The sequence below is a fragment of the Trichomycterus rosablanca genome, chromosome 1 (assembly GCF_030014385.1).
Source record: "Trichomycterus rosablanca isolate fTriRos1 chromosome 1, fTriRos1.hap1, whole genome shotgun sequence".
Classification (NCBI taxonomy): domain Eukaryota; kingdom Metazoa; phylum Chordata; class Actinopteri; order Siluriformes; family Trichomycteridae; genus Trichomycterus; species Trichomycterus rosablanca.
The window spans coordinates 5704785-5719375 of NC_085988.1; the positions used below are offsets into that span (position 1 = coordinate 5704785).

The 14591-nt window shown below is 41.1% G+C and overlaps 1 gene segment (V, D, J or C); it reads right to left on the reverse strand.

Annotated features, from left to right (window-relative positions):
• Positions 1 to 10217: 10217 nt before the first annotated feature.
• Positions 10218 to 11249, reverse strand: LOC134325629 (immunoglobulin kappa variable 3-20-like). The segment is given in 3 exon segments: positions 10218 to 10227; positions 10719 to 11067; positions 11195 to 11249. Coding segments are annotated over 3 exon segments (408 nt in total).
• Positions 11250 to 14591: the final 3342 nt, after the last annotated feature.

The following is a 14591-nucleotide window of genomic DNA, read 5'->3' on the forward strand; positions in this document are numbered from 1 at the left end:
AGGACTGTTGGGCCTCAGGGTGATACTGTCTACCGCCTTTGGCACCACCCTGCTGTTGACTTTTCTTTTTAGACCGTTCTTGATCCATAGGTTGTGTACTTAAACCACCTGGGCCTTGTGGCAAAAATTCAGTTACACCTTCATTAAAAGTTACACTGAGGACAGGTTCGCGAAGTATAACCAGGTAAAGAGCATTTGAAACACAACACGGCCCCGACTGACTTAGCAGGAGCTGTCCGAGAGCTACCAAAGTCTCTATGACCAAGTGCAGCATGCAATTCATGTGCCCGCAGCAAAAGATCTGCCACTGAGTTTAACCGGGTACCATACAATGCAATGGTATACTTTTCTTGTGCATGTTTGCAAACAAGTTCAACCTGGTCTAGTTCAGGAGGAGGATATCTGAGCTTACTGAATTCACTTAACATGTGTGCCACAAATGTCGGAAGAGGCTCATCTGGTGCTTGAAAGTAATCAAGAATACCCTTCCAGATTTTCTCTTGATTATTGGAAGGCAGAAAAGCTTTTTGAAAGAACTGCGAAAATTGGTCCCAACTACCCAAGTAGGGCTTGAGGACCTGAAACCAACGACTCGGTTCTCCAGAGAGAAAACGTGGCAATTCTGTTAGAATCTGCACATCAGTCAAAGTCATGTCCTGCTTAAAAGCTTCTACAGTACGCAACCATTCCATGGGTGGAATACTATCAGACCCATCAAACTTAAGCGGCTGCATTTTTGAGTGTTGCAGTAAAGACGTAAGCACACGTGAAGTGCTACTTAGCACATCAGAGTCAGAAGCGATACAGCTGCCTGAGCATCGGTTCGTACAGCAAGAAGTTTTATGTTTATCCTCAACACAAGATGTAATATGTGAATTGAGTACACCCGTAGAGGAATTAGACTGAGCCCCAAGCAAGTGAGAGCTTGAGTATGACCTAGGCTGACTAGACTCGGTAGTGTCTACTGTGTGAGCAAGTGTATGAGGTGTAGATGTACTTAAAGGAACAGACCACCTCACACTCTGACTACGAAGGTTAGCCCTAGTATCAGACCTCAATTGCTTAAGAATCTCAGTCTGAACTTCCAATGCAGTACTAAAACAATCATTTAACAGTCGTATCTCTTGTCTCATTGAATCAACCTGACTTTCTAAAGTGTCAGGCTTAGAGCTGGGTGCAGCAGCACAAGCCCCAACGGCACTGTCAGAGTCAGTCAAATGATCAAAATCATCCATTTTCACACAATACAGAAAACAGTATTAACAATGAACGGAATTGCGTAAAACAGAACTACAATAATAAAGAAAATAGCTTACACTGAACTGTCAATTTATCAAAGTCACTAACAGTATAACTAATGTAAGTATTACAAAATTCAATAATGAACTCTAGAAAAGCATTAGTAATACAAAAACAATTAATAGAAACAGGCTTACTTGTTGCTTTCCTAAACACTGACAGGAGCTCTACTGCAAACCGATGTAAAACGCACCCGTTTTCATCCCATTAGAGTCCCAATGCAGGCGTAACGTTTATACACCGCATAAAAGTACATTCATCCACTGTAAATAAACACTTAGTCTGTGAAACATCACCAACAGCCTTTGAAAAAAGTAAAATTGTCAGTGATAGAGTTCCACACGAAAACACAAACAATAGTAAGTAAAAGTATCTTCTTTGCAAGGAAAATAAAGTTCACAAACCAGCTTAGTTTGCAACAGCATTCGTAGAACCGCTTGTCAAATTGGCAAACATGAAAAACAAAAACAAAAATCAGATTGCCCCTGAAATCGAGCGAAAGTTAAAAGTCAGTTCAATGTCCACAAAATGAAACTGTAGAAAAAGTGTGACAACACGCAAGGCTAGCGGTTAGCATCCAGTAGCCTAGCCAGCATATCGTCACGAACTTCCAAACAGAAAAATATCCAGTCTTCGTCGAAACAATAATTCACCAGCAAATGTGACGAAGCTCGATTCAGGAATAAAGTTAATTCGCTAGGAAAACTCACGGAAAAGCAACAAAATATATCCGTAACGAACCCAGGCCCAGTGTAGCAACCAAGCTAAAGCTAAAACCACACTAACACACTGTGGGTAGCCAAAAGTCCGCAGAAAACATAAAAAATAGTACAAAACCCTCCTTATTCAAAAATTAAAACACTCAGCACCGGATCATAACTCCAGGCAATGAGAAAAAAGAAAAAGAATTGGAGAGTCCAGTTACAACACGGTTCGGGCGCCAATTTGTAACGTCTAGTTCGCGCGGGGAGGCCCCTTGAAGAGATTATTGGTGCCTATTTACTTGCCCTGTCGTCAGTAGAACACACACACGAGTCGACCAATGCAGGTAATGGGAGTATTTATTTGGCACAGGAGCACCCACACTTCCATTCATCACAATCCGGATAGCAGCAGCAGTAGAATAAAACAGTCAGGCTACAAACCGAGCTAACACCATGCATGCTTCTCTATCGCTGTCTGATACTCTCTCCAAAATGCGCATGCTCATACCCCTTAAAGGGAACGTTACAGTGTGTGTGGAATCACTGGAGTGGAACAGAGGTTTTTGTACGACGGCTTCATTGGAATGTATCACTGTGCTACACTTTTGGTGGAGGAACCAAACTCAGCGTCAGTAAGTAGTTTTATTTCTTCTGAATTAAAAACATTTTTATTTTTAATATCATTTATTAATCTTCATATATACAAGAGATAAAATAAGTATTAATAACAATAAATAAACAGTAACTGAATATTTCACCTTCAATAAATACTGTGGTACCTTGTAACTCGACGTCCCCTAAACTTGAAAGCTTTGAAACTTGACGCCCTTCGTGGAGAAATTTGTACCTTTAAACTCGACTTTTAGCTTAAACTGGAACTGTGTGGGACTGTCGCTTTGTTCACATTAATGCTGTCCGTGATCATGATAATGCTTTGCTATCATTGCAAAAGGAAAGTGCACAATAAACAGCAGCACCGCGACCCAGATCAACCACAGAGCATCATAAAATCATAACCGCTGCTTACCTGAGCTTCTCTTCTTCAAATTAAGACCAAATCTACATCAGTGTGTTGTTACATCAGGGATTTAATCCACTTGTTTTTCTTCTTGGAGACTTTTGGAGACCAACATGGACTCTTTTTACTTCTATAACTCCAGATCAGAATTAGTTAGAAGCAAAAAATGTAATATGGTGATTGTAAACAACATTTGCTACAGGAATAAATTGTTAGTAATGGAATATAATATTATAATTTTATTTTTAATATATATAATAAAATATTCACATAATGAAATAAATGCAGTTCCACAGAACCATGAAACACATTAACAGGTTTCACAAACATCCTTATGGGAAAAATACCTCGAAGCTCAGTGCCACGCCCAGAAGCAAATGACATTAAGGTACCACTGTATATACAATTACTAAATATTCAACCTTTACTAAATACTTACAGTTTCTGAATATTAAAGACTGAATAAATGTGCAGGTGTTTTTGATGGTAAATATAAAGCTGGTCTCTGGTTGATGGAGTTTGGTGTAAACTGGTACGAGTGACTGGTGCTGATGTAAAATCCAGACGAATGCTGCTGTGTGTTTGTGCTAAACAATGAATATTTCTGTAATCAGCTACATCTGGATGTGCTGCAGTCAGTTGTGTTGAATGCTAAAGTAATAAGAGTTGATATTGAATCTGTGCTAACAGAAGCTTGCAGATGTTTCTACTGAACTGCAGTGATGTGAGAACAGTGTGCAGCAGCACTGCATTGATGATTGAACACAGATGAAGGTTTCCAGTCTGGAGGCTTAATAAGCAGTAAGGAGGAAATGATGTGGAAACGTTTCTAAATGGGACTTTTTGTTCTGTTTCTCCTGTACAGCCGGTCCCACGGTGAAGCCGTCCGTGTCTCTGCTCCCTCCCTCCTCTCTGCAGCTGTCTGAGGGATCGGCCTCGCTGCTCTGCCTGCTGTCTGGTTACTCTCCACAGGGGGCGCTGGTGAGCTGGACGGTGGACAGGAAAGTGGTGCAGGACGGGGTGGTGACCGGAGCAGAAGAACTGAAAGGGGGCAGTTGGAGGCGTGGCAGCACCCTGACCCTCAGCAAAGCACAATGGGAAAAGGGGGAGGAGTTTGGCTGTAAGGTCTCTCACGGTGGCGTCGATCATCCCGTCGTATTTAGAAAGAATCAGTGTGAAGGCTAGCAGCTCCCAGATAGAACTGAACATGGAGACACTTCCACATGCTTCTACAATGGAGTTTCAGTTCTACACAATGCTGCATTTCTGTCTTTCCTCTGTTCAGTGTCCTGTTGCTCTTCCTGTAGTTTTGCTGTGCTGAAATAAAGCTTGATTTTGGACATTGTCTGGTCTTTTCTTCTAGTTCATCATCATGATGAGTGTTAGGAGAGAAGATCTTTAGCTGGAGAACATCTGGTGAAAGTGCTGCTCTATTCTGGGAGAAAGCAGATCACTCAGCCGTCTTCATGCAAATCTCACTTTCACCCCCATGTTCTCTCACTTTAGCTTCTACTCATTATAATTAGATGATTTTGGTTGGTTGGTTTTACCTCCCAAATTTATCAGAATGCATCAGAAGTGATTTAGAGACAAAAACTTTTGAATTTAGCAAATAAAAAGTTGTGTGCCACCATTAAAACACCAGGTCGGTATCACACAGTATTGCACCTCACACATCACAACTTGCACCAACAAACAATATAAATTATGGAAAACATGAAAATTGTTTATATATGTTTGTTTGTACAAATTTAAAAGGATTATTTCAGCAACTGTTACACTTATAACACTCAGCCATTATAACCACTGGATCTTTCCCCAGAGATTCCAATTACACTGAGGCTAATGCCCACCAACAGTAAACGCTTCCAAAGGGTTAGTCATGTCACCTGGTAACTGGGGTTCTGGACAAGTTACAATTGTGATTTCTTATGTGAGATGACCCTTTTTAATTTTCTAAATACATTCTCACTAACCCTGATACATAAAGGGAGCCTTAATCCCAAACAGTCATTGATCTGGTTAGCTAAATAGATCACATCTTGGTTCAGATGTACCACAGTAGCTAAGTTCTCGCAGGGCAATATGTCTTTCTATAAAGCACACTGAGACAGACACCTCCCACATGTTACAACAGCTGCAAAGATTTTACTGTCGCTCAGTCCGAACTGAGTGGACAAAACATGAGATCCAAAAGGTTTATTGGTGGATTGTTAACTGCAGCCACAGCCATCGGATCAATTCTAGGCCTCGGAACCTCGGCTGTGAACGTTGTTACTGTAGCCAGCGTCAAACATCATGTTGGAGAATTGCAGGCTGAGATTCCTGATATTTGACTGCAGTTGCTCCAACAAAGGGCACAGCTACACAACATTAAAAAAGCCGTACGGGGCCACGGTTGTAGTGCTAAACACCCATAGTGCCGCCTTAAACAAAACCATACAAATCATAAACTCACTTCTGTCTGTGCTTCAGGTTGATCACGAACATACTCAACTCCTGAATATGTTAATGTCTGATATGTTGCAAGAAATCGTATCTTCTATAATCTAACCATGGGTAGGATTCCTGCCTATTTGGTACCCCTCTCCCTGGTACAAGGTATTCTCTCTGCAGCCACTCAGGAAATGGTTACTGATTTGCAAGCACACCTAGCCTTTACCCTGGGTAGTGCTGTACACCTCTATGTCAATCCCCAAGACCATGAGTTGACACTTATAATTAACTCACCGATAGTCTCAAATCAAAAACATTTACCGGCTAATAGATGTGAGAGGTTAATGTTGAGTTTTGGCAGGGTGAGACCCATATAAAGGTCCAGACCCCACCAATTGTGGCCTATCACAACAATAACCCAGGATTGTATTTGGCCCCAAATTTACACCATTCATTCGTGATAGCACCAACAGCATCTGTGGCCTTAAGCCCATGGTAAATGATGCCCGCTGTGCAACCACCGTGACGCTTTGACATCAAGCAGAGGCCACTCAAGCCGAATTAATTGGAAGTCACTGGTTGGTGAAAACCCCAGCCAGGGAGGCACTCCTAACGTATGACCAGCATGACACTGCTGATCGCATGACATTGCCCAGCCAAACTTTGCGGGTTAGCGTACCCAACAATACCATCCTGCATGTAATGGATTTGGCCTTATACCACCTTAAACCTGATCAGTATGCAAGCGAGCATGAAATACCAGATTTCTTTTCCAAGCACCCTTTGAAATTGAAGCAGGCCACTATTATGCACGTCCAGATTGATGGACCACAGGCCAAAGAGGTGACCTCTATTAACAACATCCCTAAAGGGATAGCCTTGTAGCTTTGAACACCCAGCCAATTTCATCTTTATTCCTGGTCAGTCTCAGACACAATCCTAGCAACCATGGTGGGACTGGGGTATGTACTCACTGGTGCTATCACCTACCTTTACCTTAAATGCACCCAGAGACTGCAGACAGAATTAGGTAACTGCTCCGAATGGATGGTCAGATTTGTTAGACAAAAGAAACGAGAGCAAGACCATCCCATTAACTCCACTGAAGAGAAGAAAGAAAATGGGACCCCTGTCCTCATAGAGCTACAGGAGTAGGTGATCCTAACAGTACCACACTCACATTTTGGCCTAGATTCATAACTCATACTGCAACTCATCAGAACCAAGCCATTGATGTGAGCAAAAAAATTTGTGTCTACTAACCACTTTACATCCACAGCCATTCCACTTGCTTGCGGTCCGACCCTCTTCTGTGGGTAGAGCATTGACCTGAGTAGGGGAGATGTAGTGTACCAGACCTTTTTCCTACAGATATTAGGATTCAGGAATTCTCCTCTCCTCTGGAACTACAGCTTTTTTTTTCAAAGTTTATGATTCTTGGACGCAAGGACTTGGGCCTGCATTTCCTAAACCTTTCATCTGCTGTTTCACAACCCTTTTTACTATGGACAAAGAAAAACAGACACCAGTCTTTGATAGGGGTTGATTGAAAGTGGATTAGACAGACATTTTTACAGCCTCTTTAAAGCAGATAGGGCAAAAACAGATGGCAGACTTATGGGCCGCCCTTCCTCTCACCCCACACATCTAGAGGGTTTTCCATCCACCAACTTTTTGCGAATTTTGAAAATGCGCATTAAAAAACCTGGATGGAAAAGCTCAAAATTCGAAAAAAGACCAAAATATCGCAAAGAAAGTTTTTACGCTTGAACGAGGTGGAAAAGTTAGAATATCACATCGCCGAAATAAAGGGGATGGAAACAGGTTTTGCGAATAAACGATGACGTTTTATGTGTGTGTGTGCATATATATACAGTATATACAGTATATACAGATTTTCTATGGGGTTAAGGTCAGGCGGGTTTGCTGGCCAATTAAGAACAGGGATACCATGGTCCTTAAACCAGGTACTGGTAGCTTTGGCACTGTGTGCAGGTGCCAAGTCCTGTTGGAAAATTAAATCTGCATCTCCATAAAGTTGGTCAGCAGCAGGAAGCATGAAGTGCTCTAAAACTTCCTGGTAGACGGCTGCGTTGACGTTGGACCTCAGAAAACACAGTTGACCAACACCAGCAGATGACATGGCACTCCAAACCATCACTGACTGTGGAAACTTTACACTGGACCTCAAGCAACGTGGATTCTGTGCCTCTCCTCTCTTCCTCCAGACTCTGGGACCTTGATTTCCAAAGGTAATGCAAAATTTACTTTCATCAGAGAACATAACTTTGGACCACTCAGCAGCAGTCCAGTCCTTTTTGTCTTTAGCCCAGGCGAGACGCTTCTGACGCTGTCTCTTGTTCAAGAGTGGCTTGACACAAGGAATGCGACAGCTGAAACCCATGTCTTGCATACGTCTGTGCGTGGTGGTTCTTGAAGCACTGACTCCAGCTGCAGTCCACTCTTTGTGAATCTCCCCCACATTTTTGAATGGGTTTTGTTTCACAATCCTCTCCAGGGTGCGGTTATCCCTATTGCTTGTACACTTTTTTCTACCACATCTTTTCCTTCCCTTCGCCTCTCTATTAATGTGCTTGGACACAGAGCTCTGTGAACAGCCAGCCTCTTTAGCAATGACCTTTTGTGTCTCGCCCTCCTTGTGCAAGGTGTCAATGGTCGTCTTTTGGACAACTGTCAAGTCAACAGTCTTCCCCATGATTGTGTAGCCTACAGAACTAGACTGAGAGACCATTTAAAGGCCTTTGCAGGTGTTTTGAGTTAATGAGCTGATTAGAGTGTGGCACAAGGTGTCTTTAATATTGTACGTTGTCACAATATTCTAATTTTCTGAGATACTGAATTTGGGGTTTTCATTAGTTGTCAGTTATAATCATCAACATTAAAAGAAATAAACATTTGAAACAATCAGTCTGTGTGTAATGAATGAATATAATATACAAGTTTCACTTTTTGAATGGAATTTCTGAAATAAATCAACTTTTTCATGATATTCTAATTTTATGACCAGCACCAGTATGTGTATATATATATAGTTCAAAACTGAATGACTGTCAACGTGTGTAGTGTACCTGAAAAGGTGTGATGTTTTAAAGACTGCTGCGTCATGTGCGCTGCCGGGAGAGCCAACACATACATCACGAATCAACAACTGGTCATTCACAAGTGCCTGCAAAACAATCCAATCGATGGCCATCTCTTTAGATTTACATAGTCCTGTACCCGACTGCTGGAGGGAGGATTGAAATGTGTGCACCTTACACCTGTGGTATGTGCTGCGCTGCGTAATTACATTGTGCTATTTCTTCTGTCTCCTGTGCATTTGGTAATACGACGTAACGTTTCATTAGTTTTAATGTTATTGCTTGGCATACAGCGTGTACACTATGGTGAACTATTGTTACGCCGAACGTCTCGCCCACTACCCTGTACTCCGACTGTAAACTTTTGGCTCTACAGATGACCCTATCATGGTGCATAGCTCATCAAAGGCTGATTTTGACATTCTGAAATTCTTGATCCAAAGCTCGTCTGAAAAATGGCTCTGCACAATGTGCTCCCAAAATTGTTTAGTGCGTTTACGTTTCCAGATGCGAGGTGAACGTCGCTGTGGCACGGAGATTTGAGCCCACATTAGATGGGCCGTCGCTCGTTCTGCCCGACGTCTCTTAGCTGCAAACAACATAACAATAAAAAGATGGCAAATAGTTGTAAATATAATTCTACTTAAAGCAAAAACTAAGTTAAATCTCTCCATCTTGCTCGTTTCTCTGCAGCGCGTTGACACGTCATGTAAAGGTTTTTTTGCATAACTGTAGGTGATGGAAAAGCGACATTTTTCGCTTTTTTTCTGCCGATATTTCATAAATGCGCATTACACTTGCAAACGTTTGGATGGAAACCCGGTTACAGTCATGTAAATCTTTTCATTACACAAGAATTATTGGTGTCTGGAATATTGTGTATTCCTCAGAGACAATCTACAGATGTGACAATCTCCCCTGGTGACTGGAAGTTATACCATTGCTTAAAAACTGTCTGGTCTGTTAAATTAATGTGATATGTCATAGATGTGTATTATGTGTACTATTATGTGTACTATTATGTGTACCACCAAAATTCCTTGTATGTGTAATATACCTGGCCAAACCAAATAAAGTGATTTTGAATACTAATCACACCAGTTATCTTTAGAAAAGAGGGATCAAAATATTACTGATTTGCACTGACTCCAACTATGTGATTATTAGCTTTACTAATAATCCCTGAGTGAGACATAGATGTCTCAACAGCCTTGCTGGCCATTAGGTCAAAGTGGGGGCTATTAAGGGCCATTCACAGAATGTGGCTCTACACCACCGATCCAGTAAAACACAATATCTCCAATGATGAGCTTGACTCTATTCTGGGGCTTCGTCCTTTGTTTAAGGTGCATGCGTCCCAGTCGTCAAGGGACTACTTGATCATGGCCCTGATGCACACACATCTCTAATGTGAACCTATGCCTTCCCATGCGTAGGTTATAGAGGTGTCAAAGCAACATACCAGGCACTCACAATCACAGGTGATATACTGGTCCCACATTAGAAAAGACATGACAGATTACATCAAAGGCTTAAAGTCCAACCCTTAAATTCAACCCACTACAAAAACAGAAGGGGCCTTCCTGTGGTCTGACTTGCATAGACTTGGTCGATTGGGTCGGTCCACTCATTAGTCAACCAGAGGTAACAAATACCTTCTCACCAAGACCTGCACGTTCACAAAATGAACAGAATAGAAAAGAATGCAACGGCCCAAATCATGACCTACTTTCTGATGAATCACATTTTTTCTTGATTTGGCCTATCCAGTTTTAATTCTACAAAGTAACTCTGAAAAACAGTAACTTCTGGAGTCCTTCTGCAGTTTGGCATGTTCTCTCTCTCACACTTTGTACAAAATGCAGTAGGTGTATTACCCACATTTTATTTTCACTTTAAATGAATGACAGTGTAATTCTAAATGTCTAATGCTGCCTGCATTCTGTGTTTATTGGTACACACTGGACTCACTGTGACCCTGATCAGGATGAAGTGGTTGTTATTATGTTAATAATAATAAAGCTTGTATTTAGGAGAAGTAGTGAGTGAGTGAGGTGTTTCCTGTACAGAGTGAATGATTGTACTGTATCACATCCTCCCCCTCAGCACCTGCAGTCGGTCCCAGCTGCAGCAGTGCAGTTACTGTACACTTCCACTCACCCAGGTTTTTGTACCACCATATAACACTGTGAGAAGATGTTAGTACTACTGATATAATGGTAACTCTGACAGTAATAATCTCCTGCATCTCCAGTCTCAATTCTACTGATGGTCAGAGTGAAGTCAGATCTGGATCCACTGCCACTGAAACGATCTGGAATACCTGATTCTCTGCTGTTAGTCCTGTAGATCAGGAGTTTAGGAGCTTCTCCAGGTTTCTGCTGATACCAGGCTAAAAAGTCATTATTGTAAACAGCAGAACTGGTTTTACAGTTGATGGTGACTGAAGCTCCTGGATCAACATGTTTTACTGCAGGACTCTGAGTCACAGTCACCTGACCTCTGGATCCTGAAAACAGTGAGAAGAATAAAGACGTTCACTACATGAAGAACCATGTGGAGTTTGAAGTTCATCTAGTGGATCTTCTCCACATGGCAGAGCCTCCTCACCAGTAGAACATAAAGCATCGTGTTACCTTGAGTGCAGAGAGCCAGTGTGCAGATGAAGATGGAGATGAAGATCATGGTTGATGTGGGTGAAGATGCTGGTCAGCAGCTCTCAGTCATGAAGTGTTAAACTCACAGAGCTTTAAACACTGACAGAGCACTGAAGCATGTAGTGTGTGTGTGTGTGTGAGTGTGTGTGTGTGTGTGTGTGTGTGTGTGTGTGTGTGTGTGTGGAATCACTGGAGTGGAACAGAAGTTTTTGTACGACGGCTTCATTGGAATGTATCACTGTGCTACACTTTTGGTGGAGGAACCAAACTCAGCGTCAGTAAGTAGTTTTATTTCTTCTAAATAAAAAACATTTTTATTTTTAATATAATTTATGAATCTTCATATAAACAAGATAAAAAATAAGTATTAATAACAATAAATAAACAGTAACTGAATATTTAACCTTCAATAAATACTGTGGTACCTTGTAACTCGGCGTCCCCTAAACTTGAAATCTTTGAAACTTGACGCCCTTCGTGGAGAAATTTGTACCTTTAAACTCGACTTTTAGCTTAAACTGGAACTGTGTGGGACTGTCGCTTTGTTCACATTAATGCTGTCCGTGATCATGATAATGCTTTGCTATCATTGCAAAAGGAAAGTGCACAATAAACAGCAGCACCGCGACCCAGATCACCCACAGAGCATCATAAAATCATAACCGCTGCTTACCTGAGCTTCTCTTCTTCAAATTGAGACCAAATCTACATCAGTGTGTTGTTACATCAGGGATTTAATCCACTTGTTTTTCTTCTTGGGGACTTTTGGAGACCAACATGGACTCTTTTTACTTCTATAACTCCAGATCAGAATTAGAAGCTAAAAATGTAATATGGTGATTGTAACCAACATTTGCTACAGGAATAAATTGTTGGTAATGGAATATAATATTATAATATTATTTTTAATATATATAATAAAATATTCACATAATGAAATATATGCAGTTCCACAGAACCATGAAACACATTAACAGGTTTCACAAACATCCTTATGGGAAAAATACCATGAAACTCAGTGCCACGCCCAGAACCAAACCACATTAAGTTAAGGTACCACTGTATATACAATTACTAAATATTCAACCTTTACTAAATACTTACAGTTTCTGAATATTAAAAACTGAATGAATGTGCAGGTGTTTTTGATGGTAAATATGAAGCTGGTCTCTGGTTGATGAAGTTTGGTGTAAACTGGTACGAGTGACTGGTGCTGATGTAAAATCCAGACGAATGCTGCTGTGTGTTTGTGCTAAACAATGAATATTTCTGTAATCAGCTACATCTGGATGTGCTGCAGTCAGTTGTGTTGAATGCTAAAGTAATAAGAGTTGATATTGAATCTGTGCTAACAGAAGCTTGCAGATGTTTCTACTGAACTGCAGTGATGTGAGAACAGTGTGCAGCAGCACTGCATTGATGATTGAACACAGATGAAGGTTTCCAGTCTGGATGCTTAATAAGCAGTAAGGAGGAAATGATGTGGAAACGTTTCTAAATGGGACTTTTTGTTCTGTTTCTCCTGTACAGCCGGTCCCACGGTGAAGCCGTCCGTGTCTCTGCTCCCTCCCTCCTCTCTGCAGCTGTCTGAGGGATCGGCCTCGCTGCTCTGCCTGCTGTCTGGTTACTCTCCACAGGGGGCGCTGGTGAGCTGGACGGTGGACGGTACAGTGCTGCAGGACGGGGTGGTGACCGGAGCAGAAGAACTGAAAGGGGGCAGTTGGAGGCGTGGCAGCACCCTGACCCTCAGCAAAGCACAGTGGGAAAAGGGGGAGGAGTTTGGCTGTAAGGTCTCTCACGGTGGCGTCGATCATCCCGTCGTATTCAGAAAGAACCAGTGTGAAGGCTAGCAGCTCCCAGATAGAACTGAACATGGAGACACTTCCACATGCTTCTACAATGGAGTTTCAGTTCTACACAATGCTGCATTTCTGTCTTTCCTCTGTTCAGTGTCCTGTTGCTCTTCCTGTAGTTTTGCTGTGCTGAAATAAAGCTTGATTTTGGACATTGTCTGGTCTTTTCTTCTAGTTCATCATCATGATGAGTGTTAGGAGAGAAGATCTTTAGCTGGAGATTCAGTGCTGTGTGTTGTGCTTCAGTGAGTTTGGATGAAGGAAGTTGAACATCTGGTGAAAGTGCTGCTCTATTCTGGGAGAAAGCAGATCACTCAGCCGTCTTCATGCAAATCTCACTTTCACCCTCATGTTCTCTCACTTTAGCTTCTACTCATTATAATTAGCTGCTTCTGGTTGGTTGTTGGGGGGCTGGTTTCACTTCTAATAATTAATGCTGCACCCCTTTAGAAATGTGAATAAACACTTCTTGCTGTAACACTGAGAAATCATGAAGTAATGAAGCATTGAAGGTCATCACACATACACACGTTATTTTATTCACCTTCAGGAGGAAAGATCAGACCTCAGAGTAAATACATGTGAATAAGGAGAACATCAGTAGCACCAACACTAGATATTTTCTCCAAACCAGAAGTTAAAGTTCAGAGGTGATTCCACTCTCAAACAGCAATATGAAGGTTTAGTGAAGGAGTTATTTCAGATTGTTCATTTCAACATCAACCACGTCCACATATTTATGCTCCATCATTCATTGTTATTGTCTGAGGCTCCAAGAACATTTAAAGTTCCTTCAAAAATGCAGCCATCAAAAGTCTTTTATCTTCATTAATTTTGTCAATGGTTTTATTAAAATGATGAAATCTCTGAATGTCACTGATAGATGTAATACTGCCACCTTGTGGTAATAGAACTAAGTCTTTAAGCTAGAACAGTTACCAAATCAATTTAACATATACGAAGCAAATATACAGTAGTAAACAAAGAATAAACACAAACAGCTAATATACAAGTTTAGATTAGAAACAATAAACACAACATGATATAGTTTTATAAATGAGCCAGATTTAGATCAGATGTGTTAGAAAGAATCTGATGGATTTACAGCAAATGTTCCAGCTGTCCCTGATACATTACAATGACTTTTTAACCACCTCTATTCTGGCTGCGAGTTATTTTGGAGTTCACAAAGTCAGACAAAAGTTTTTACATGTTGATGGTGATTAATAGTGAACATTTTTACACAAGACCAGAGACACAAACTGTCATCATCAGATTTTCATAAATGTTTGATAAATGTTATAAGTTCAGTATTTATGTTACAGACACATTCAGTGTGGGTTTAACTAGAACCTTTTATCCTAAATGGATTCTTTTAAACAGTTATTTTTTACTTCAGAACCTCCAGTCTGAAATGTTCATCATTGTTTAGATCAGAGAGAAGCTTCCATCCTGAATCTGTTAGTCTGTTTCCTAACAAATAAAGTTCTCTCAGGTGTGAGGGGTTTGATCTCAGAGCTGAA